The sequence below is a fragment of the Anarrhichthys ocellatus genome, unplaced genomic scaffold, assembly GCF_004355925.1.
Source record: "Anarrhichthys ocellatus isolate YVR2014 unplaced genomic scaffold, GSC_Weel_1.0 scaffold2, whole genome shotgun sequence".
Taxonomy (NCBI): domain Eukaryota; kingdom Metazoa; phylum Chordata; class Actinopteri; order Perciformes; family Anarhichadidae; genus Anarrhichthys; species Anarrhichthys ocellatus.
This window is the reverse complement of record NW_022280032.1, coordinates 8,571,825-8,598,017: the sequence shown is the minus strand read 5'-3', so window position 1 is coordinate 8,598,017 and position 26,193 is coordinate 8,571,825. Positions and strand designations below refer to the sequence as shown.

The 26,193-nt window shown below is 42.8% G+C and overlaps 3 protein-coding genes across 7 annotated transcripts in view; 2 read left to right on the top strand and 1 right to left on the bottom strand.

The window, feature by feature from the left end:
- Positions 1-531: 531 nt before the first annotated feature.
- On the top strand, positions 532-8,052 carry sergef (secretion regulating guanine nucleotide exchange factor). Of its 2 annotated transcripts, none has more exons than XM_031859988.1 (11): positions 532-615; positions 710-842; positions 1,467-1,619; positions 1,951-2,045; positions 2,209-2,269; positions 2,352-2,465; positions 2,565-2,627; positions 3,057-3,215; positions 3,317-3,483; positions 4,679-4,715; positions 7,022-8,052. In XM_031859988.1, the coding sequence occupies exons 1-11, from the start codon at positions 532-534 to the stop codon at positions 7,213-7,215; spliced, it is 1,260 nt and encodes a 419-aa protein (XP_031715848.1). In that variant the 3' UTR covers positions 7,216-8,052. The 2 variants fall into 2 exon arrangements, with proteins under 2 accessions (XP_031715848.1, XP_031715858.1); XM_031859998.1 differs by having other exon boundaries at positions 567-615; positions 2,544-2,627.
- On the bottom strand, positions 4,361-20,412 carry kcnc1b (potassium voltage-gated channel, Shaw-related subfamily, member 1b). Of its 4 annotated transcripts, none has more exons than XM_031859836.1 (4): positions 18,840-20,412; positions 14,684-15,599; positions 13,445-13,618; positions 4,361-5,943 (listed from the first exon to the last, which is right to left on the bottom strand). In XM_031859836.1, exons 1-4 carry the CDS (start codon positions 19,404-19,406, stop codon positions 5,885-5,887), a joined length of 1,716 nt encoding a protein of 571 aa, XP_031715696.1. In that variant the 5' UTR covers positions 19,407-20,412; the 3' UTR covers positions 4,361-5,884. The 4 variants fall into 4 exon arrangements, with proteins under 4 accessions (XP_031715696.1, XP_031715692.1, XP_031715683.1 ...); XM_031859832.1 differs by lacking the exon at positions 4,361-5,943 and adding an exon at positions 8,627-9,763; XM_031859823.1 differs by lacking the exon at positions 4,361-5,943 and adding an exon at positions 10,917-12,330.
- A 900-nt stretch (positions 20,413-21,312) lies between these two features.
- LOC116390429 (CD81 antigen-like) overlaps positions 21,313-26,193 on the top strand; it is a 9,648-nt gene continuing 4,767 nt past the window's right edge. The window contains exons 1-2 of the mRNA XM_031860133.1: positions 21,313-21,486; positions 23,142-23,256. Of these exons, the coding sequence (XP_031715993.1) occupies positions 21,421-21,486; positions 23,142-23,256 (181 nt within the window). The 5' untranslated portion in view covers positions 21,313-21,420. The remainder of the gene's footprint in view (positions 21,487-23,141; positions 23,257-26,193) is intronic.

The following is a 26,193-nucleotide window of genomic DNA, read 5'->3' as shown; positions in this document are numbered from 1 at the left end:
AGGCTGGAGTTTGTGTATCTAAGAATAATTATCCCTTTGACCCGAGGACCATGTAAAAATCCGTTCTGAATGACACTAACTGAAATGTTTTGGTGTCTTGGACACTGAATGAGTGACTGGTTCTATATGTTTGTTAAGTTTCTATTTGGAATACATAACATCCCAAATAGAAAATCTCCACCTCCATGTCCATCTTATCACTTAAGTATTTCTGTCCATCTAAAAAGGAGAAACCTGATCCAATTTAGACATTAAAACAAGTAATGTTAAATATGTTACTAATACAACTTTATTTAATTCGACACCCAGTTGCCAGTTTATAGGTTACTGTTACACTTTGTTCAAACAAATGCAATCTAAATAACATAAACGTGCTCTAAGAAGAGTTACAGAGGTGTTAATTCAACATTATGGTCATTTGAGAGGCTGTTTGTGGTGTTGTTAAACTGTGCTGAGAGGTGTTCCTAATATTTTTGTCAAAGCTATATCACTCTTCAACGTCGATACCTAAACAGCCTGCTGCTGCACAGCATGCTTCACGACAGTGTCGCAAAGCATGATGCAACGCTACTCATGGAAACGAGCCGGCGGACGGAGTTTTGTTTACACTCTTGGGTAAGTTCTTTGTATTCCACATTTAAGTGTTACAGTTGTGTATGTCTCCTGACTGATTAACTAGTAGTAACGTGATCAATGTCGTGTCCGTCAGGGAGCCAACAGCTACGGGCAGCTGGGACAGGGACACGTGGAGGACCTGACGGAGCCCCGGGACACCACGGCTCTAACAGACCGGGCTGTACGGGCTCTCAGCGGCGGTGGAGGCCACACCGTGGCTGTCACCGGTAGGTTACTGTCTGCACCTAAACTGCACCTTTCCTCTGAAATGACAGCATGGAAACATCTCTCAGGCGATGTGAACCAAGTCTGACTAATGCTGCAATATATAAAGTCATTTTACCGTCCTGCTCTCCACTACCCACAACATGATATCCGGGTTGCCGTCAACTCTCTGCCTGATTCCATGTGAATGCAACAGAGAGTATGTGGCGCCCTCTTCCGGGCCCAATGGGTTAGTGTTGATGTTGACTGTATTTAGTTAAGAGAGTTAGTGCCAATTCTACATGGGATATAAAACACCACAGTATGTCAGACATCACACATATTCAGCAAGACATATTCATGCAACAGTCAAAGGAAAAACACCACAACATGCATGTCTACATCATTTCAGATTGCACGTTTCACACAAAAATCCAAATAAATGGTTCATTAAATAGAAGAAGAAAGAAGGAAATTGCTTTTACCAATTGTATCCAATTGTTTCCTAATCTTAAAAGGAGTGTACTATATTCTCATCACATGTAGGTGCAAGGCTAAGGGAAAACTAACAACAAATCCAATCCATTGCCTGTTTACATACAGTTGTATGGTTTCCAAATGTTTGTGGTGTGTTTTGTGTTGGACAGAAAATGGAGAGGTGTTTGTGTGCGGACAGAATCACAGAGGCCAGCTGGGACTTGGCCACAATGCAGACGTCTCAACTCTTCAACTCTGCCCCAGTCTGAATCAGAGGGTCACAAAAGTAGTCTGCGGTTGGGATTTTACTCTTCTTCTCAACGGTGGGAACCCTTTTACACCAGACGGATACGTTTCATGAGCTATGATTCAGCATTTACTCATAAACAGGGATTATAGAGAGGACAGAAAGTTAATTTATCCTTGAGGGAAAATCTGGATGTCACAGCAGTCAATAATGAGAAAAGACAGAAATATATGTAAGAATATACAACAGAGTGTGCCAGTTCCACTTGTAAAGGTAATATAACCCACATCTTAAAAAATACAACATTGAGTTGTAAAAAATGTGAATGGCAGAAGAAGCCTGGAACTTCCTTCCTCTTCCTGTTTTATTTATAGAGATTTTCTTTTCTTTTTATGTCACACTGACAGATTGTGGTCGAGTTCTGGCATGTGGCTCCAATGCTTATGGACAACTAGGTGTTGGACAAAACGTCACACACACTGCACATCTACTGGTCATCGAGGTGAGCACACGAGCAGCGTGTATGTTACGTACTTCAAACACCACAATATAACCAATCTAATGTTTCTGATCTACCAATCAAAATTGCTGCAAACCAACTTCACCGTGTGATCGGTTTGATCAGCTCCTTTTTAAGCGGATGTCACTGTGCTGCTTGTTCTCAGAGTCTGGAGGAGCTAGTAGTGAGTGTAGCAGCAGGACTCAGACATTCACTAGCTGTTACTGGTAAGTTTGAAACAAAAACTTTATTACTGTGTTTTCGTTTAGCGGTCACCCCGCACATCCTTATTGTCTCTTCTGACTTCAGACTCCGGCCGTGTATATCAGTGGGGTAGTGGTCTTTTCAGTCACGCTAAGAGAGCACTCGGCCCACGTCCTGTCCCACCACACCTCCGCTCTACGGTGCCCTCTCTGGTACCAGGTAAGTGAAACTAGAAAAGGACGTTTTTAGGCATTCCGTGAATTTTCAACAACACTGATGATCGGTAAATGTTTTCAGATACTTGTGCATGTGTTGCAGGTCTGGATCAGAAGATCTCACACCAGGTAACTGCAGGCTCAGCGCACTGCGTGTGCCTTACAGGTATGACGCCTGCGTATACGACTATCTTTATGCTGTGTTCATGTCACATTTGGTTTATTTAGCATAAATACGAGCCTCTATTTACAGTCTTTAATAGTGCAAACAGACCAATGTTTCAACACATCAGTGGTCCTATCTGTTTATTGATCTTTTAGAAGTGTATATTTTCACTGAATAGCTTGAAGAGCATCAAACAAACATAAGTGAGGCTATAATCTAAAAGCAGATATGTAAAGCATGTTGTGCTGCTTTTCCCTCAGAGGGAGCATTAGCACAGCGTACAGTTCCAGGTGCATGTCCATACATCATGTCTGGCCTCCCTTCTGTCCTGTAATTAGTTGACCAGCAATGCCCAATTACTGCTCTGCCTTGTTTTCTGTTGCTGCCTCTGCTGAATGAAGAGTAATGTCGATCTGGTCATGTTTTTAGGAGACGGTGACTTGTTTCTGTGGGGAAGCAACAAGCGCGGCCAGCTGACTGCTACAGAGCCCTTCCTGTCCTCTCCAACTCTTGTGAAGCGCTCACTGCTGGGTAATGAGAAAGTTCTCAATGTGTGCAGCGGCTGGACGCACATCGTTGCTCAAACAGGTGAAACATAATAACGCAATATAATGCCTGTGATGCTCATTAGTTTTAACAGGATTTAAAGGATCGTTGTCGTATCTGAACACGGTCATCATTTATTTCAGAGAGTGGGAGAGTGTTCACATGGGGCAGAGGAGATTATGGGCAGCTGGGCCGACAAGCACCAACCAGTCGGACCTCAAAGTGGCCGTCGACTGATCCTTCAGCAGAGGGTCCAAACCAGGAAGCTCGCCTCCCTGCCGAGGTTAAAGTCCTCCGTGGAGCGACACAGGTAGCTGTTTGACACCTACAGACTGAAAAACCTAAGAGGCGTATGACAAACGTTTATACATGCAGTGTGTTTTAGATTAAGTGCTATCAATATTAATTATATACTGTATTGTTGTGGCCGTCGCCCTCCGGTTTTAGCAGAAAATGTCAATGTGACACCAGCAGGGGGCAGCAGGCAACCATACAGAAAACAGGGAGCAGAGGTTGTTTTTTTTGTGCGAGGTGAAACACAATGTGTGTGAGCCAAGCCCACTAAGAGTAGCAATGATGTGCATCACATAGAGCGCACACATGCTGCCAGAGGACCACTTACATTTAGTGAAGGCAAAGATCTCTTCTCCCATAGGGGCATTTATGTGAGAGTATTGTGGTTGCAGCAGTTAACCTGAAGCCTAAATGGCAGCTGTATTGTAGGAGATGGTTGCCAATAACGTGGACGATCATCTCAGCAGCACTGGCATGTGTCAAGGCGAAGCCACCTTGAGTGTGTAAAAGCTAAAGGCGAGATGGATTAGCTGCAGCCCACCCCACCATGTAAGTCCTCCTAACACTGTCATGAGTCAATATTTATTAAGCTGTCACTTTTTTACGAGGCCTATGAACATTACTGGAGTAACACATTCTAACCTGTCAGTGGTTCAGGGATCAAAGGGTCTGTTTCTATTCATGGCCTGCCTCGGGTGTATGCTTCATCAAAAACATTGCTTTATCAAAGCAGTTCAAATGGTATTAGCGAGGATATATATTAGATATATTTTACTTTTGTTGAGCTTTTTAGATTTCAGGATCAGAATAAAGAATTGTCCCCTCAATTCTTGCAGCTGTTATGAGGAGAAAGACTGTGTGTTGGGGGGGGGGGGTCATCAAAGGCAGGCACATGCAGCTGTCTTGAGACCGTTGCATCAACTCCTCTGGTGTGTTCCTGCATTTGTGAATAAGTCTCATGTATTTACAGACACAATCCTCACTAATGCTCTTCTGCGTTTGGTGCACTCGTGTTGTGTGCAGTTTTGAATTAAAGTTTGGATGATTACAATTTGACACATTGAACTTTATTTCAGTTTCAGAGAAGATTTGGGTACAAAGTATCTCAGTATCAATGTTGGCATAAAAACATGGTGGATATTACAGTCTTTAAATTGTTTGTTTGCTTTCATCGCACATTTTAAACATATTTCAAATCTTTTTCTCGACAGATTGCATGCGGATCTGAACATAGCCTTGCCATTGTGGGTGAGTGTATTCTCTCAAAAATATTCTTACATTTTCTTGGCTCTTCTCATTTTCTTTCTGTATGGTACTTTCAAAGAGTATAAGCAACATAACACACAACTGCGTCGGAAAGATTCGTCGAGGAGCGTTTTCTAAGAAATGAAGCAGAAAGAATTTAAAAATAGAATATTGGTTTCAATAAGTGCTGGTGCCTGAAACAAGAGGCTCCACTGTTGTCCTGACGTGACTCTGGCTCTCGCTAGTAAATAAGAAATGGAAATACACATTGAATCAAAGAACGAGCAAGGGAACTGTCTAATACATTACATTTTAACATGAGTGTGAAATATTAATCCTTCTGGTAATGCTGCCGAGGATTTCTGAGGTCAGCTCATTGCTCTGTGGCCTTTGCATCAGGAAGTAATTACAGCAAGGATAGATGGGTATCACTGACAGGCAATTACCCCAACAGGCCTGCAAAAGAGCTGAATTGACCACACACCCATATTTACAAGCGTGTTTCTCCAGTTCCATAGTGTTTGGCGAGCAGTCTCCCTTTGTCCACATAAGAACATTGCAGCTGCACACGTTGCTTAAATGATACTAAACAAACAGACATATTTGGGTTCCTCATCCGGCTCTCACATAGTCACCGCCCCGGCACCTGAAAACATTTTGGAAGTGAAGTCTTTTACATACATTTTTTAACACTGACCCACTTTTCTTCTGAATATAAGTACTGCAGATGAACACTGAAACACAAGCACAGGGTTCCATTAGAGAGGAGCCGCTGCACATGGCTTCCACTTTTCATGTTCTGACCAAATCTGAACAGTTAACTGAAAAATGACACTATTATAAGGCAATTGTTAACGCCGAGTGTCCGTCGTAATGGAAGTTTTCAACAAAGTTCGTTGATGCGATGAGAGAGCAGAACCAGTAAATAGAGAGCTCGTGTGAACCTCCTGCACCTTTTGTTGCTGTGCCATGCTCTCCTCTCTTCCTCCTCCTGTCTGGAGCGCCGTGGCTGGAGCAGTGAAACAGCAAAACAGGGTTGGAAGCAGAGACCTGAGCGCTGCTATTTCTGGTGCTCAAGTAGGTCAGGTGGAAAGGAACGGAGAGCATTGCATGCTGCTCATGATATCTGTTGCCCGCTCAGCCCTCTGCCCGTTTGCACCCGAGTGCGCTCCTCATATATGAAATTCATCATCGTGGTCAGACGTGGGAGACAGGCCACAGCTCATCCAACCTGAGGAAAGAGTTTTGTTAATGTGAACATTTTAAACTTAACACGAATGTATTGGGGACAAACACCTGAGATCCCATCCCGTGTTATCCTGTTTGTGTAGATCTACGTCCTGCAGGTCACTGCGGTGGTGTGAATTAGGTGTGAGATTTTAAACTGTCCAATGCAAAACCAATTGACACGATTTGTTTACAAGGAAATGGCTTTTGGCTTGAGTGTCTCCATGTTTATCCTCTTTTGTTGTGCTGAATATTTCACTGACTGGAGTACAGTGTTTCCATGGCAACAAAGTGCCATGGAAACACTGTACTCCAGTCAGTGAGTCCATGAACTAAGCACCCCCCCCCCCCCCCCCAGTGAAATAACCATGTCAACACATTGAGCTCACTGTTACATGAGAACCAGGATGTTTACTGGATAACCTCAATCAAAGATGGAGACACATGCAGTCCAGTTAGAACTACGTGATCTTAAAGTGTGTTTGTGATGTATAAGCCGTGTCTGGCAGAATGTCACACATGGCGTAAACTGCCGGCATGATGTCTCGGTCTAAAAGCATATTATGTGTCACTCGGCGAATCCAAATCTTCAGCGCCACCGGGTTTTTTTCAGGGCCGAGCTGAAAAGGCAGAAAGACAAAAGAAACCCCCCCCCCCCCCCGATGAAACGAAATGAAAAGGTGGCATGAAAGACACACACAATTGCAGGACGGGGAACGCTGGAAGATGTGTTACCCTTGAGAAGGCAAGCTCGCTTCTGTTGCCATGGCAGTGGAGCCTATTAGGTAACTGTGTTGCCATGGCACTTGTGTCCCCGGTGATGCAGACCTGACCACACCCACTAACAAGCTCACCAGCTGTGAAGGCTTTACTGCTGGCTGAGTGGCAGTGTTTGGGGACAGAGAGAGAGGGAGAGTGTGTGTGTGTGTGTGTGAGTGTGAGTGAGTGACACACATGCCTTCTGTTTTTTGTACCCAGCCTTTTTTCTTCAGGCTACTAATTTCAGCGTACATGGTCGAGTGCTGCAGCCCCGTCCCTCTCTCCTGTCGGCTCCACTGACCTATGACCCCTCTCCTTTTCAGGCGGCTGTCTCCTCTCCTGGGGCTGGAACGAACACGGGATGTGTGGAGACGGTTCACAGAGCGACGTCTGTCAGCCACAGCTCGTTTCTGGTCTCAGACCTCTTCTCATTGGCTGCGGAGCTGGACACTCTATGGCAACGTGCGCTGCGACGACTGACTTAAGACAAAACCCTGCGACGACTCCGCCTCACTAACCTCGGAGCAGGGACATTTAAGAAAAACAGAATGGCTTTGTGAATTAACAAACTTCTGACTGATTCAGCGGCTTATTGGTGCTCTGCAAAGCCCACATATGATCATTCTAACTGCCTTACACTGTAACTTTCACCTTCTAATAGGCTACTAGGCTACTAAAGATCAGGTTTCAAACTGCAGTTGTCATAAATACTGCGGTGTGGTCGGTCGGACACAGACCGAGTTATGTTTCATGTGGACGGAGGCCATCATTTCTCTGACCAGCCTGTTACTTTGATGAACGTGATTGGGGCCGATGGCTCTGCAGGACAGGGCCACGCCTATAGCTCCTGGTCCATTCTTGTCTTCCAGAAGGAAGCCGTCATGGATAACGTGAGGAATGGGCTAGACTGTTGCTATCGCTCCATCTTGCCGTGTCAGCAGTTTTATTGCTGTGATCTCGAGTGTCAGAAAGCAGTCAATCTCTGCACTTCATACTAATATCTCTCGGTCACCTCATGATTTACACGCTTACACATTCAGTACAGTAAATGTTTCTTTGGCTACCGTTTATCACTCCTTGATGTTCTTGGCAGTCTGTCATATTCTTTGTCTCATTGGCACCACTTTCATACTGTATACTACTTAATCCATCTTGGGGGAAGTTTGTCCGCTGCATTTGACCCAACATACATATTCATAATCTGTGGGCGACCGCAGTGCAGCACCCGGGGACCAAACTGCAGGTCTGAAGCCGGGGCTGTGGTCAAAGGCAATGGCAGAAATCAGAATGGCTCATTGATGCAATTTATTCACTTTTTTTTTTTTATTTAAAAGTTTTTATTTTATCCTTATGATTTATGCAAATTATATATATATATATATATATATACCTGGATTACTTTGAAAAAATACATCAACACTTTGAAAAATGATAATTTCTGTGTTTTGGTTTTTATTTATTTATCACTATTTATTATACAAGCCTGAACTGTATCGGTCAAAAAAGACACAACAAACCAATCAAAACGATCACTGAACACCTTACTGAGACAACCAACCACAAAACGCACGGTCTCAAGTCTCACCAAAGGGCACATTAGTTGCTTCTTAGTTGTGTTATTGATTCCCTTTAATAACAGAGGCTGTTGTTATTTATTCTGTCTGACAATGACCAGCACACTGTCCCCCGTTTGTGCTCCGCTCTAATGGCAGATTCAAGTCTGCTGTACCTGACTTCACACAGATCTCAGAAGGTTGTTGGCAGTGTGTTTGCAGTTGTTTGGTAACAAGTTGGTCCCCTTTCACTAACTCTTCTACACAAACATTTAAGCTGTACTATGTACTCAATGGCTGTCCTTCGTGTTTTTAATTAGGTATGCTCATTGCTCTGGTTTAGAAGCTGATCCTTGTGGGTGTCCTGATTGTATCTTTGTGCTTTTTGAGTACTGAACTGATGCTTTCAATGGCTGGTGACTGATGTGACTAATGTCAAATGAAATGTACATTAATTCATCATGTTGGTGAAGCTATACTCCTGAATGGTAAGAATAATTTGCATAACAGAGGCACTTGTCCAGTATGTGTGTAATGTTTTGGCATTAGTTAGTATTGCATACTACTGCTTAATGCCAATTTGCATGTGTGCTGAAAAACAACCCAATTCTACATTATTGTCTATTAAAATGTACTGCAGAGTAATTATGAATGTCTGAGCTGTGATATGAGTAAATGTATCTTAGATCTAAGCTGTCTTTGTCAATCAAAATGGAGCTTTGAAGACATATCAACATTCAATGAATGTTGAATATTATTCCTTTCTGAATAACCCTATATAAGATTTGATTAAGTAAACAATTAGTTACACATTCTTAACAGCACACCTGCCAGTTTAATGCCTCATTATTTCAAGGTAAGAATGGTAAGTGTGACCTTATTCAGTCTTTTAGTTTTTTGTGGGTGTTATCTCTTTGATGCCTGAAAACATATCAAAGGAATGTGAAAAATTCACTGGTGCAAAACAGTGCAAAAGTCTACAAAAATGTGACGATGACGGTGCAAAGTTCACGATTTGTTTTCAACTGTTAAGTCTGGCTGATGTGACAAGTGACAGTTTTTTTTGCTGGGTGATTTAAAATTGGAGCAATATTTTTTTTTTTTTTTTTTTTTTTTTTTTTTCTTTCAACAGAAGAAGCACACAGATATTTGATGAGCACTCAAAAACATTGGTACACACAACTTCGGCACACATAAAAAGCATATTTACAGCACTGGCACAAACCAAAAATAGGCAGACAAATTACAACACGGTAACCGTTGACAGATACTGAGCTACATAAGGCTTGACAACAAAACTTCCTCAGTGCTACATCTATGCTGACTTTTGTGATGTACAGGTTGTCACTGTCACACCCATTTAAAAAGACTAAGTAATACACACAACAATGCTACTGCACTATCAGGTGGGTGATGGGCCGTTATGGGTCATACACATAGTGGTTGGGACACCATGGTTCATAACACAAACTGACTCTGTTGGTTGTCTGCTCCGGTGCTGTCGCTGGGTCTCTATAAACATATAAAAAAACAATAACAAAAGCAAATTATTACACAAATTATGTATAATGGTGGAAATGATGGCGATAATGGATACCTGCGAGAGGTGAGACATGACACTAGCTTGGAGAGTAAAGAAAATGTGCTCCGTTAGTTCCTCATGGTAAACAACAGGTTTACCATGTATTTCCCATGCGTAGCCAAGGCATCAGACAACGAGGTTCGGTCTGAGGTTACACTCTGAGTCGGTTAATAAACATGCCCAGTCATGCTTCGTTGTACAGGTTGATGTACAGTAGTTCGGTCATTGTCATGCGTTTGTATCATTTGCGTCATGCTCTTGCAGTCACTTAGGGTTTTTTTGGGGGTTTTTTATGCTCTCTTTGACCCGGACACAGGTAAAGGGTCAAACAGCAGCTCAAAGCACTAGCTGTAAGCTAGAAGGAAAGGAAAGATGTATGTATGCATGTGCTGTTGAAGAAAAACGGAGTCTAAATGCTCATTGTGTATAAAATTTATTTCATGCAAGGACTTATATTTACATATTTTTATTTGAATACTTTTCTGTTGCATAAATGGAAAATACATGCATTTACCTTTCCCCAAGTAGACCCACATCCCTGTGTCGTGTTGTACTTTGTATTTTTTTTTTCACTTATTCACCTGCATCTGTTCACATCAAATCTTCACAAGTTTTTTTTTTCTTAAATATATAACGTCCATTAATTACCACAATAGACATGACTTGAAATGTGAAACTCTGCTCATTCAGAATAAAAACAAAAGTTAGATGAGTTGCTATATCTTCTTCTAGAAATTAACATTTCTGATTGGTCAACACCAAATTTGTTAAAGTGCCCTGAAGAACTGTGCATAATTATTGGCACAGCATCAATACACGTAACAGTAACGGTATTGATGTTTTAAATCTATAGACGGACGTACTGCTGAAGTCATCGTGACATCTCTGGATATATTTCGGCTCCGTAGAGTTGCCTGGTCCCCGTTAATTATTTGTGCTTTATCATACAAAAACAATTCTTAAGATGGGGACTATAAAGTCAGTGTTTTCAGCTGTTATTGTGTTCCTTCTTGGAGCTGTGTATTCCCATAAGGGTTAAATACTAGTGTGTGTTTGATGGTGTAACAATAATAACCAATTTAGGGTACGAGTGTGGTACAAAAGGTACAAGGTGCACCTTATAAAATAAAGCTTTCGTTACACTGTTATGAGCATGGTAAAGTGTACTGATGCTACACTGGTAACACTGACTACGTCTTGTCAATTTATTACTCTCTTTTACTTTGCCTCACCAGGTATGAAGGCACCATTGTTTTATAATTCTTGAGTCTTGCCTTAATTTAAGCATCACAGCAGTTCTAGAAGTTGCTGCAGACTACAGATACTGTTTAAAAACTAATAACTACCATTAAATATATTTGTATAAAAACTATTTATGCTCATAACAGCATTAGTTGGCTTTATTACAAATTGTTCAAGTCAAATCACACTCTTTTAGTTGGAGGCATCTCCAGTCAAATAAATACAAGAAAATAAATCTATGAATTTGGGGAAAGGCAAAGAATGGCGGCTACATAAACATCTCTGCTATGACTGAGTCTCTTGTAAAGCTGTCTCAAAATGACAACGCTTTAGAAAGCTTCTTTTTTTTCTTACAGGTACCGTGATACAGTTAGCTTCTTGTTGAACATAATTTTTCATGCAGTTCATGCAAATGAACAAAACAGTTTTAGTTCTGTTGACATTAAATGTATTCATCACTAGTATCATAGAAGTTGTCATCATCTCCATATTGCATTGGACATCATGAACATCGTGTTCATTTTTTTTTTCTAATGGTCTCTCAGATAACATTGAGCCTCATCTGGATTGCACTTTCAGAATAACGTCTCTACTTTGCAACGTACAAAGCACTTAAGTGGACTTTCCTTAACAGCTGGCAATGGTACCTTTTGGATATGTTTCAGAGCCTTGTAGTGTTAATGTCCAGCATATTATTTGCAGGGTTTACATCTTATGAAAGTTTCTTTCACAAAATTGTAAAAAGCAGATGAGATAAACGTTATTGGCAGAAGAGTATGTGAGATCAAAAGCAACAGAGCAACAGGCAATGATGTAAACACAGGGAAAGAGTGGGGTTAGCCTGTGCTAGAAGTAGAACAGTGCTTTGTCTGCAACTGAGGTGACCCATGCAGAGTGGCATGTGCCAATGTTTTTCTAGTCTAGCATATGATGACACACCCAAGGAGAACACTTGGGAAAGCTTGAGTATTAGACACAGTTAAGATACAGTTTTTCCAGAAAAAAAATGAAATCAAAATGAAAAAAAGCAAGAGTGAAGGCAAGTGTAAAAGCAAAATTTGACAGGTACGTGTGGACTGGCCTTCCAATGGCATTGTGTCTGCTACTCAACCATGCTACATAATGGATGGGATGGGAGAATGTGAGTGCTGCATTAGACAAGGTGGGCTGCAGGGTAGGGCGGACACTGAGGACACTCCAGAGGCATCCCCGCTCATGCCAGACATGCTGTTAAGGCTCCAAGGCTTTTCATAACCTTCAGTTGAAAAACAGAGAACGTTCTGAGTACACTGCAGCACTGAATCCATTACAAATGGTTTGGTTGTTCCTCACTGGTAATACTACACCTGTTGCTTTCTTGTTTTTGTCACCAAAGAAACAGGTCAACACAGACTCGAGACAGATTATTTTTCTCCATGCATTGAGTGCATCAGGAGTAGAACAGCATGCACCGGGTGGTACTGGAATGGTTTGGAGTATAACACTACAAAAGACTGGAAAAGGTAGGCACCTCAGGTCGGGAATGTATTCTCAGCTACAGGTAGAACTTCAAACTGTACGCCATGTACTGTTGATATGCTGGCTTGATCACAGACTAACGCGACTTTCTCAGAGAAATGTTTTGTAGATTAATACTAAATGAATAAAACAAACACAAAGTGTTTAACCCTGGTAGTAAAGTGTAAAAATCTGTGAATTAGAATTTGGCTCTGAATAACACCAATAGCAATATTTGACATTAGCCTTCCTCCGTTTGTGTAGTGCTCCTTCACCATACTGATAGCACCCACCAGCAAGACACTTCATGCACCGTTATGGTCAAGGGCAATGTACTACTCGTAAGTCAGAATCCTGCATGATATTTATCATTAAAACACATATACATACATGGTACACAGAGAGCACATAAGTACTTTCTTAGGCATGTAAGACAACACATTCTAGATCGTATAAATCTTGAAAATGACTTTCTTGCTCGTAAATAAATAGGGGTATTACATTATGCATGGTATCAAAAAATATATTATGTAGATGTGGATAATTATTATTGACATTGTGGTGATTGTGCTTGGCCTTAACAGATGTTAGTGTGACTTGGTATATATACAATATATATACAATTCCCAAAGGGAGGAATGAGGAGAAGCAGCTGCTGTGAGAGTGTGTAATTAGAGGTTTGTTGTTGTTTGTGTGTGTGTGTGTGTGTGTGTGTGTGTGTGTGTGTGTGTGTGCGTGTGTGCGTGTGTGTGTGTGCCTGTGAAAACTGAGACGTAACACTCAGCAAAGAGGGAAAAAAAGAGCGTGTCCTGTCTACGGTCTACAGGGTGTCAGTGTCTTAGGGGCCTGTGATTGGCTGTTACTGTACGTACCCCTCCTCACTCTGCCCCCTGTGTGGTTGGGGCGTTCAGAAGTGGTGACCAGGAAGCAGGGTCGCTCTCTCTCGCTTGGGCTGAAGCTTTCCTCCGGAGATATGGCCTGGTCTATATGAGGGCAATCTTCGTTGGCCAGCGCTGCGTTAGCTGCCTCACCGTTCAACTTGGAATCTTTTAAGAAAACAATTAAGAAAGAATCTTGTTAAATATACCAGCATTTTATAGAATTTAACTTCCGCACTTTTAAATGACTGATGCTGTTAGAACTCAGATATCTGTAGCCAACAATGCTATTTGCAGCCGACCCAGGCACACATTTGATACTGTATGTGTATATGTAGCCTACTGTAGGCTATGCATGTTTTTACTAAACGTAACCAAGTAGTTTTGTGGCCTAAATTTAACTAAACTGCAAATGGAAACTATAAATAAAATTAAAAGAAAACTAAATAATTAGTCAACTATGATATAGTCTTGTCCCACTCTTTGACCAGTGGTCTCCTGAGTTTGACGTATTCATCCATTACCACCCACTCCCTAAACATGCTTTATCACTCTTTATACTTCTAAATCTTTCGCCTTTCGGCTAGCTAATTATTGTTAAATTAAGTAGCATGTTCAACTTGGCCGGGTGTAAATAGCTGAATAGCTGCTGAGTGACTATTGTCATCTGGGTTTAAATAGACATTCCATTTTTGAATATACCTTCAGTTTTCACATTCTACTCTCTAAATGCACATATGGAATAAAGTGTACAATTTCCTGCTGTCTAATGCTAGCCTTGCACTCGTCAGTTCTACGTCTTCTTGAGCACAAGCTGTATTCGAGGTAATTTTGTCTTTGCACTAATACCACCAGAGGAATTCAAGAGGAAATCGAGTGACTTCCACATCTACTTACATGTTGTTAACATTACAAATACATGGTGATTACACTCTCAATTAGTCTTAAGAGAGAGGAGTGAGTCACTGCATTAAGAAGTGCAAACTCATAAGTGAGATTACTCACGGTCTGCCTCAATCTCTCTGTTCTCCTAGCCAGAGTAAAACATGCTTTTCATCACATATTTTATTGATTGTTTTCGGTGTGAAACTAATTTGTTTAATCTCGTGCCTGAATCATCAGCTGATTGAAGTGTGGGAACAGACAAACAATGGAATAGCTGAATAGTGATGTGGCTGCTTCAGGGAGGACAGAGAAGTGATGAGACAACAGTATATCAGCTTTGTTTCTTACCTTGAAACTTTATCTCGAAAACGTCGTCATGGGGTATGGGGCTCGGCTGTTGGGAGCTGATGCTTGACTTACAGAAGTTTGGAGAACCTGGTTGGGGTGCCCGCGGGATATACCTATTCTTTTTCTTTGGTAGTTTCTGTTTTGCCATAGCCAGAGAGTAATACATTCCAAAGTTGTTGACAATCACAGGGACGGGCATGGCGATGGTCAGCACACCTGCCAGGGCGCACAGGGCTCCGACCAGCATACCGGAGGTCGTCTTAGGGTACATGTCTCCGTAGCCGAGGGTGGTCATGGTCACCACAGCCCACCAGAATCCGATCGGGATGTTCTTGAATTGTGTGTGCTCACTGGCTCGAGGGTCGTTGGGGTTAGCTCCAATCCTTTCAGCGTAGTAGATCATAGTAGCAAAGATGAGGACACCGAGGGCGAGGAAGATGATGAGGAGCAGGAACTCGTTGGTGCTGGCCCTCAACGTGTGGCCCAGCACCCTCAGCCCCACAAAGTGACGGGTCAGCTTGAAGATACGCAGGATCCGCACGAAGCGGACAACTCGCAGGAAACCCAGCACGTCCTTGGCCGCCTTGGAGGAGAGCGCGCTGAGGCCGACCTCAAGGTAGAAGGGCAGGATGGCCACAAAGTCGATGATGTTCAGGGCGTTCCGAATGAAGTCACATTTATTCGGGCAGAAAGTTATTCGCATTAGAAATTCAAAAGTGAACCACACCACACAAACGCCCTCGATGTAGGTGAGGTAGAGTGCAGTCTCGGTCTCCTGGTAGGTGTGCACCACTGTGACGTTGTTCACCACCTCCACCTCGGTGCGGTTGATGATCGGGTTGAAGGCCTCGTGGGTCTCCAGACAGAAAGTGGTGATGGACACCAGAATAAAGAACAGCGAGGCCAGAGCCACCCACTGAGCGGGGAGTACATATAGGGTGCAGAAGGAAACGGAGAGAGAAGGAAGAGGGAAGAAGGACAGAGAGGAGCACAGTCATTCATGCAATATAATCAAACTCAACACCCAGCACACATGTAGAAGAAACCTATATTTCCCTTAATGGCAATAGTGTACTTTAGCCTTTATTATGTATTGATTAGATGATCAAATTTCATCACATTTAAGCTGTGTCTAATGCATACTACATGGGCGTAACTGATACAGTATTCTCTCCTGGGTATTGATTGCAGCCCTGTCCTCGTGTCAGCCTGCTCTGATCATCCTGTACTGGTTTACAGTATGTGTTCGCTGTAGTTGAAATGGACAAAAAACTGCTTTATCTTCATGGGAGTCGGAGGTCAATAGATCAGAATTTCTGGACAAAGATTCAGACAGGAAGAGCAGATATACTTAATCATCCTATGAATCACAAACAATTGGATCAATAGCAGTGTGTTCGTGCATGAAGACGTCGTTATAAGAGTAAGTGAGGCTCGTCAGTGCTGCATAGACTAATGCGCAGCCTTATTAAGTAGCTGGGAGGAGTAGTGAACAGCTTCAGGGAGGAGGTTAGTTGGAGGTGGACGTGTCTGGGTATGAGGACGTCTTACATATATATAGTCCGCTGAACAAAGAACAGACAGCCTCTTAATCGGTTCCATTCGCTGTGTGTCTCTAGGGCAGGCACGCAGCACGAGATGGAAAACAGGCCCTCATCATAACATCTCATCACTAGCAATTCATCGCATTGTGCTGAGGAAATCACATGAATGTCTGCTTTCCATCCATGTTAGTACGACGGTCCGGAGGGAAACTGCGTGTTAGCAGAGACAACAGCCTGCTGACTGCTGTTCAGTCAGCAGGCTGTCCTCTTTGTTCAGCGAGACGGCTCACGCTGAGCAAAGAAGACACACACCAGTTTTAATGAAGATGGAGACGACTTGCCATTTACAGTATGGCATGTGAATTGCTCTGTAAGTTTTTAAACTCTTTAAATTCAACGCGTACATTTTAATGCAATCAGATACAAAATGACTTAGAAATGAGCCGTTGTCAAGCTAGTAGTGTACAGCGTTTGTTGGTAAAGAGATTGTGTGTGAGTTTTTAAGGCAATAGTATGTGGTTTTGTATTGGATTGCATAATATTGTTTTGTCCACCCCCACTACAGTATGCACTGTGCAAACAACTCCCAAGAATATAATACAAGTCAACCACACTGAAAATACGACCTCAAAAAATAATAGATTGGAATCAACAGCAAAGGCTTGATTACCAACTGGGCAAAGCGGGCAACTTCCCATCAGGAGCCCGAAGAGCCACAGATTTACTGTCAGCTGCTTTGTGCTTATTCAATTAATTGCAGATTTGTTTGAGAGTCTTGACTGTACATGGTATACATACTCCTGAATAAATTTAACCAATTACCTCAAACTGTGGGGGCATCCTAGTGAGTAACTGTCAATACTTCACAGATGCAGTAAGAACAGGTGTTTTAGATTTTTTGACACTGTATTTAAAACAAGTAGTCAATTGAATAGTTGAACAGAAAATGTATCTTCAACAATTTTGATAATCTAGTTATCTTTAAGGTAATTTATTTTGAGCAAAAACGTATCAAAATGAACTGTCTCTACCTCCTAAACTGAAGATGTTTGCTTTCCTTTCTTTTCTCACGTCAACATTGGTTGAAGAAAGTTGTGATGGGCATGTTTCAATATTTCATTATTCAATTAATTGAGAAAATAATAGTCATACAGTATATGTGTCTGATTAAAATAATCCTAACTGACAGGTGCGCTTGTTATTTTGTCCAGCCATCAGTTATCAAATGGAGTTGGGGAATAAAACATTCCCATTACTGCCAGCACACTTCAGTGTGATAAAGCCTCATTCTTATAAGCCACGTTCATGCCTCCTGATGCACTGGCTTGCTCGGACCTCTGAACATCCCACCCTGCAGACTGTTAAACAAACGCTGCATCTTATTAGAACTCCTCTTACAGTAAATGATGTGTCTTTGTGACAGTTGGGAACAGCGTGGCTTGGAGGGAGGGTGACAGGCGGAGATTGTTTGCTCCTTGTGTTGGCCAATTCTCACTGTTACTGGCAAATCACAGGCCTACAGTGATATGCAGCGACAATAGTTTTCCACTGATGTATCCACTGTGAATAGAGACTGTAATTAATTTTGAGGCTCACTTCTAATTAATCTTCTTGCCGTTTTTAGTGGAGCTCTGTCAATCTTCGCTCCCTGCTTTGTCTTTCTCAATCTTAAATGTGGGACACATCCTCGTCGTTTTCCGCTTTGGGAAATGCCCCTGCATGCAGAGGGTGGAATTTGAAAGGAGACTGTGTGTGTGTGTGTGTGTGTGTGTGTGTGTGGGTGTGGGTGTGTGTGGGTGTGTGTGGGTGTGTGTGGGTGTGTGTGTGTTTGGTAAAACCACTTCCGCTGATGCTTGCTGTAAGAGCAAGAACATGTCAATACAGTTTACACTTGCTGGATGGGGCCTGGTAACTAATTACACCAATCAGTGCTGCAGCTGTTAAACCAGCGGGCTGCACAGCGGTCTTTCTAGGGGGCTGTGGTAAAACAAAACAACAAAACAAATCTGAAGGTGTAAAGTCATTTCATTGTCACCATCAAAAGGCATAACGCCCAGATGGAAAAATGCCCACAACAAAAAGTGTCACCTCGAACAGCAACCCAATTCTTGTCTGGAGGTCTGCCACTGAAATCCTGGTGGTGCCAAAGATCTGGTTTCCTAACGTGTATCTGACCTATTAAACCAAAGAGCCAGGCTGCTCGGGGATCCTTGTGTCCTGGAAATATCAATCCAGAGACCGGTGAGAGTCACAACCACCCTTTATCTTCTCCTGCGAGATGGAGCAGGGTGGGAGTGATCATTTGCATGTAAACGATTCCGCCACTTCTTATCTGTACAGTCACATCCCTGCTGTGGCGACCCATGGGAGGGCAATTTGAAGGTCATCAAAAGCTCCTTTACCTTCCAAGAGCCATCAATCATTTGTTACACCATCAAGCATGCAAAACTAAACTCTTGTTCATGCAACTTTGACTGTTTCATACCAGAAGATAAACACGTTGGTGTGTTTTACAGCTCAGAATGTGACCGTGATAACTCTGGCCTCAGATCTTAAGTTCAATAAGAAGAACGAAACCATGGCAAGCATATTAAGAGTTAAAGGCAACTTACCCTTGCATATTTAGAGGAGTACGGGTCGTCAAACAGAGCCCAAACATGTTTCTGCCACCGGCTCCACGAGCTTCCACTCCTGGCATCATGAGTGTCTCCCTGCGCCAGCCTCCTCGTCATCTCATCCACATCATCCTCGCCGGCATGCTCCTGCTCGGGCTCCGCATCTTCGTTCCCCAGGTCTAACAAGCCCCCCCCGCCGAAACTATCAAGGGCCTCCTCTGCCTCCCGGTGCTGGCGATAGGTCATCCAGCAGCATGGCTCCACGTCTGTCTCATCGATGCCCCAGAAGGCCAGTTCCTCCTCGTAGAGAGGCCCGCAGACATCGGCCGGGCAGTGCAGTTTACCTGTCCTGTAGTAGTTAAGGATATGTGCAAACACGCCAGGGTGGCGGTCGAAGAAAAATTCCTCGATCTTGGCGTCATAGTCAAAGTGATTGGGTGCATCAGGCTCGGCCAACCAGGACAGCCGAGTGCCAGGTAGAGTGCGCAGGGTGCTGCGGTATGTCTGATGTCTGATCCCTCCCACGTTTATCACAATGCGATCCTTGTCGTCGCTCAGGCCCATTGCGTCCCTTAGGCATTTCTCCAATAAGTTCCCTTCATCGCAAAGTTTAAGTCTAAGGCGTCCCCGTGCAACCACGCACAGCAGTGATTACAGCGAGGAGAACAATTACATAAAGAAAGTAGCGCGCGGAACAACCTGTCGTTTCTCACAAAACTATGAAAGTAATGTGCTCCACGCGCATCAGGCTACACTCACTCTAAGCGCTGGAGGGGGGGGTCGACAAGCACCTGTCATGCAACTGGAGGATCGTAAACGTTTAAAGCTGCCACACTCACTGGAGGGTATAAAAATCGAAATCCAAAATGATTGCAGCCAATGGCATCACATTAAGAATGGACGTCATATCGTCTGTAAATCCAAGATGTCGAGATAAAAGGGACAAACGCTGACAAATTCCCCCTCCCGCCGGCAGACAACAAGTCCGGCTCATTGGACTCCCCAAGTTGCGGTAATTAATCCGATTGATCCTGAGCAGGTTTGTGACTTTCACAGCAAGGTGACTGCGGTGGTGCTGAGCGGACAGCGCCTGTCCGCCAGCTCCTGATGGAGGCTCGGCGCTGCTTCCAGTCTGCCTACAGACTCACCTCCTTCACACCGACGCTCAGCCCGCTCCCTCTTCTGCGCCTAACGACACACGGCGGCTCTTTGTCTCCGCACAGAGATGCTCTCCTGCTCAGGAACTTTACCTCGCCTTCACGCGTCGCTGGGTAGAAAACACCCGGTCTATTTGAAAGGGAGGGGAAATACTGTTGTCTCTGCTGCGTGGTTGAACAAAACCAAGAGAATCGGAGATGAGAAGGCGTCAAACCCTCCCCCAAAAAACGCCCAAACTGCCTGTTATTCACACCGTGACCAGCTCTCCTCTCAGATCAGATGGAGCATGCCCAGTGGACTCTGCATTTGTTAGAACACGCTGTCAAGTTCTGCAATTTAAAACCGTTGAAATTGTCATCGCTGCCCAATTTTTCTCGCTTACCGTCGTCACTCGGAGGGTTATTGGTCAGCGGCTGTGACTGTCAGGGGGGGGGGGGGGGGACTTATCGTCTTCATGCACAGCTGGTTATAGAAGGTGTGACCCTGGAGCCATGCACGCGCACATCCGCCCATACCATCAACGAGTCTGATCGTGTGCCTTCTCATAGCTCAGTGATTTACGGATGTGAGGGTCAGTTAGTTGTGAACAGTCTGCACGTGTAGCCTTTGTCTCTGCACTGACTGTGGGGATATTTTGAAACAAAGAGTTGAGAATGTTTTGTTTGTTTGCGCAACTCTTATGTGCTGCTCTTAATCTGTATTATAATTAGCCCCCCCACCTGTGTTTGTGTGCCACCAGGGGGCGTCATTGCTCACTGCAAAGAAGTGCAATTTTTTTTGTCCCCTTTATTTATGTCTGTTAATTATCGCAATATTTTAAATGCTTGTCAACAGATTAAAAATAGGCATGTGAAAACAATGACTTTTGACGTTTGTTTGTGGTGCGCATTAAGGATTTCTTATCATTGACATATAGTTTATTATACGCATTTCCTCATTGCTGAATTACAACAAATTAAACAATTTCACACACATGCTTTTGCGATGATGTCTTTGATGGAGATTTACTTTTAAAACATGGTTTTATTATTAAAAGATTGGAAATTGTAGGTCTACTTCCTTCCTTTCTGTCTTTCTACTTCTTGTCCTCAGGAAAGAAACGAGGATTTCTGTCCTCCACTTCATCTGACCATAACCCATTTTTAAACTGGCAGAGGAACAAATAGTGCTCTTTATGTTCGCTCCTGCGGATGGGGAGCTTGTTGTTTCCTCAGCCTTCTCCTCCTCCTGTCCGCTTCACGTGGTGGGCAGTTCTCCGTCTCGGTTTTCACTCTTGATTATAAAGGAGGAGTTTGCAGCATCGAGGCGCTTATACTCCAACTGGCCTGAATAAACTCTGGCTGTGTGAACCGGGACAGTAGGCTGACCTCACTAGTTTTTGATTTGGGCAAAAGGACAAGCTGATAAAAAAACTGGCAACATGGTTGTGGCGGGCTGCACAAAATGCATAAAATATATGTTATTTTTCTTTAATTTTATTTTCTGGGTGAGTTGAACATATTTTACTCTGAAGTTGATTTTTACTTTGCGCCTCTTATGTTTGATTAACTTCTGCTTTTAAAAACAACTGGTTTTTCCTCTTCTTGTTGATTGATTAAGCGGCTGCACGTTTAGGCCACACGTCTGTGTAGCTCAAGGTTTAAAGTTAATAGATTCCTGGACAGAGTTTCCCGCCCTGCTGTGGACTATTCATTATGCTGCTGTGTCTTTGAGAGGAGAGCAGCATCAGTAGAAGAGGCAGAGCACACTAAACCTTGTCCAGGCAGGAGTTGAAATGCTCTTCATCAACAGCTACTTTCTGCATGGCTGTGAGGAGCACTTCACACATGGCCTTCAGTCCTCTCACAGAGGTTAATACAGTTTTTCTCTCACATTTCCGCTGTTTTAGATCAATAATTTAATTGATTCAACTCCTGTTCATAATATTCAAGTACTACTCCAGACTGGAAGGTCTGATTTCTGAAGTTGTGTCTGGTGGAAAAGTGAACCAAATTTCTGTAATTATTGGATGGTTTCTTATTATTTTAAGGAGTCTGGTTCCCCCCAGATTAAACACACATAACGAGGTATATACTGAACAGGGGTAATGGGCGTTCTGGGGGAGGGGAGAGCTGTTTTCCCTTTTACATTTCCTTTGTTCCTACCTGGTCACCAGACTGTAGCATTTGCTGCCTTTGAACCTCTGAGGAGCTCAGGAAACACCTCATTTATTGTACATTCACCCTTGTTTTCTGAAAAGTTGTTTCAGTAATAAGAGCCACCGTGCTGTTTACATTTTACACTTTCGTACATCACGTCAGACTTCCTGCAGATGTGCCGTCCACTTAATTTGTTCACTGTTGGCCTTGCACAGTCAGAATTGGTCACTGCTTGTTTGGGAATTTCCATTTGAGTTTGTCTCAACATAACAGTCATCTTTTTTTAGAAAAGCCAGCACATCCTGGACACGTCGCACTTGATGGAGTGTTTCCTGTGTTGATTTTGTCATTGTAAAGTCCTCTCTTCCTCGTTTTGCTATTTTCCATGTAGAGGATTTAGTTTCCTGTTTCTTGGAGAACAATAGAGTGCAGTCCTGGCACTAAATGTGCAGATATCTTGAAATAAACAGTGGCATAAAGAAAAAGAGCGTCAGCATGTGAACAATAAATTGCACTGATCCATTAGTATAGTTTACGCTCCATCAGCTTTCACATGATAACACTTTTATCAGGATACACAGAATAGAGGAGAGGTTAAGGGAGATAAAGTTGAATAACAAAGTTCTTGAGTTGGCTTTTAAACAATGTAGGGAGGACGTGGTCTGTGCCGTAGGTCACTGAGCTGTCAGGATGTCCTTTCATTACTTCTCTGAAAGGACAGTGGACAGTTCACAGCCTCACGGCAGAGCTAAACACACAGAGAAACATTAGCCGAAAGGTTTTGAAACTGATTTGATCTTTGGAGAGTCAGGCTTTGTGAACTCTCTCTTGATGGGCCTTTATTAAAGAAAAAAAAGTCTTAAATGATAGGATGTTTTAATATTCATGGTAACATCTCTCTTGAATGTTGAACATTTTAAAAGGCTCTGATCCTCCCAGAAGTTTCACCAAAGTAAAGAAAAATGAAAGATAATAATGAAAACCATTTTCTCTCGGGGGACAGCTGGCCGGAGGTGTGATCTTAGGAGTGGCCCTGTGGCTCCGCCATGACAGTCAAACCAGCAACCTCCTCATACTCCAGTTTGAAGGCCACCAGGCACCAGGCACCTTCTACATCAGTGAGTATACTCCATCAACAGAAGAGCTTCGCCATCACGTCATACACTGTTTGAAAGTAGACTTGGAAAGTAGTTTTCCCACATTTTTTAACCTTAGGAAAGCTGTTGTCATTTCATTCATCAATGCTAAATGTACACTGAGTGTAGCAGCCTCAGAGTGGACAAAATAACAAGAATATCTTACAATATAATACAATCAACTACTACGACACAACAAATTATGGGCTCAAGAATGCACCATGAATGCCAACCCAACAGAGAATATAGTCTTCACAAAATAAACATTTACGTATTTCAGGGCTACTATACCAATTTGTTCTTGATAATCTATTCACTTCCTGTAAGTTGCTTCGTCATCATTGCTTCCCTCCTATTTCCTCATAAGCATCCTCCTTGAGACACTAGTTATTCTTCCTCTCATACTCCTTATCCTCATTCATCGTTCTCCACTTGACAGGAAGCTCACTGTTAACAGAGGGATGAAATGTAGCTATTTGACAGAAATACCTGTCTTTCACACTCAGCTGGAACCATGAGGGGCTAGAAATAGTAGTAATAGTAATACCAGGAAACAGGACCTGCGTACTGTATATCCGCAGCGTATTCCCTCCAGTGTTTTTACTCGGCTGTCTCTCTAACACTAATGACCACACACTGAAGGTGATGTTTCTCTAACTCAAGATATGTTTATGACTTCAGCCTCGGGGTTGTTTCAAGAGAGAGGCCAGATACCTCAGACAGATTTTGAGACACATGTGGACTCTGAGAAAACAGTCTCTGAGCATGGTGCACAAATAAAGCCATCATCTGCCTTCTGTCGCTCACACTTTAAAGTGTTTGATCCTGAGGAATTTTCTGGAGCTTTGTATTCATGCAGTCCAGCATGGCCTCTGTATGTCTTTGGAAAGGTTTTCCAAAGAATCAGGAATATGTGCCTCAGGTCTTTCTCACTACACGAACTACAGTCTTAAATCATGTCTGTTTCCCTGTTCTCAGCTATCCACAGATTGGCCCTAAAACCTGCAATACATGATATGATTTAAACATTTCAAAGGTCCGTCATCTTGGTTAGTTGTGGTGGTGAACTCCAGTGAGCCCATTAATTCACATTTGGGCTCCTGCTGCTATCCCATACTTAACCCTCAGTAAGTATACAGAGTGCAAGCCCGCGCTTTTTATAGAGGCAAAGGCACACTCGTGATTTTAAAGGCAGGGCGGCAAGCGAGGCCCACCCAAGCAAGATCAAGGGACCGTTTCTTTTTTTTTAATGTTACCCTCCCTTGAACATACGCCCTTGCATAATTCAAATAACCTTGTACACATTACCCTTCAAATTAGAGTTTGGATTGGATGTTTTTAGCATCTTGGCGCACCAACGTGGTATTTATGTCAGGCTGAGAATACACATTTCTCCTTCCTCTCAACCAGTGCCTGAACTCATAATTGGTGGCAGTTGTATGTAGTCTGGTGTGGTTAGGGCTCCAGCCTGCTGTGGGAAACAGCCTACAGATGCTTCAGTTGCTTTGCCCAGTATGTATAATGCAGAACCTCAGCCTGAATAACGGTTCTGCATTATTTCATAACTAAAATAAATAAAGAAGACGGTTGCATTGTGTGTAAGCAGGCTGTGAAGGAGGGATTTCATATACAATTCTGTATATCAATGTACACAAAGACAGACTACTCCCCTGAAGCCTCACAGCTTTTGATACTTTAACTGTTTTGTGGAAATGGCAATAAACAAAGACCTTTTGCGTTTTAAAGTCGTATTTATTGCAACTCTGTTTGCTCCGAGTCTCAGTAATAATGCTGTTTATCAAAGTTCAAACCAGAGACGTACACAGGGGATACAGTAGCTCTCATTCTCTCTCACTTCAACTGACAATCTAACTGCTTTCCCTGTCTGCACGTCAACCGACAATTCAACCAATTTCTACTCCCTGGTGAATAAAAAATTAAACCACTCGCCACTGAACTTCCCCACTTGATTACCTACATTAAGGCACACGTGTTTTGTTTAAGTCTGGAATTTTGTGTCTATAAGTGTTAATGAAGTGGAGATTTCTGGCTCAGACTCATTTACAGAAAACAACCTTTACATTTTGTAAGATGCTGCATGTGAAAAAAATAACCAATAGATAAGCTCTCTGAGATTTTCTGCTCAAATAGGCAATGAGGCATTATGGAGCACTAACTTTTGGTGAATTTTGGAGAAATCTAAAGATGCAAATAGACAAAGTAGTAAATTTAAACACCTGAATGTGTATTTGGGATCTTTTCTTTCCACAAGTCTGAAAGAAGACATGTTAAGGAAGGTAAAAAACACAAAATGTACTGTATCTCAATCTCACCTCAACTGATATTTAAAGGAACAGTTCAACAAATCATAAGTAGAATGTATATGTATATGTGAATATGGATATTCCCTGCAGGAGGTCAGCTGTAAAAGACACGATTCCTGTCCGCTCTGCCTCTTTTGTTCCAACTCTTTCTGTTAACAAGATGACAGGAGGAAATGTTTATATAGAGCCTTTTTAATAATTAATTCTCTTCTCGTCATTTATCCATTGACTCACAGTACGACTGGATTCATCTCAGTTTATTGATGTCATGCTCCGACCGTGTGAACATGACTTCACAGCTCTGTTTTCAATATGATAGATTAAAAAAAGTCCAAGTGGGGCTTTTAGCTGGTCTCCCCCTCTTCCCCCTCTGGAGATAACACTGGGATACAAGAAATAAATGAACTTCCCCGGTGGTATGAAATTGCCTGTCTCCTTTAAAGTCTCAATAGCCTTCAAACCTCAAAGGGTGTTGTCATAGTAATGGAAGGCGGTGGAAATAATGCCTGCTTTGCCGCATTGCCGGGTTACTGGCCCTGGTAGCTGTTTCTCACTGCAACAAAAACCTGAAAGAGCAAGAGGGGGGGGGGGGGGG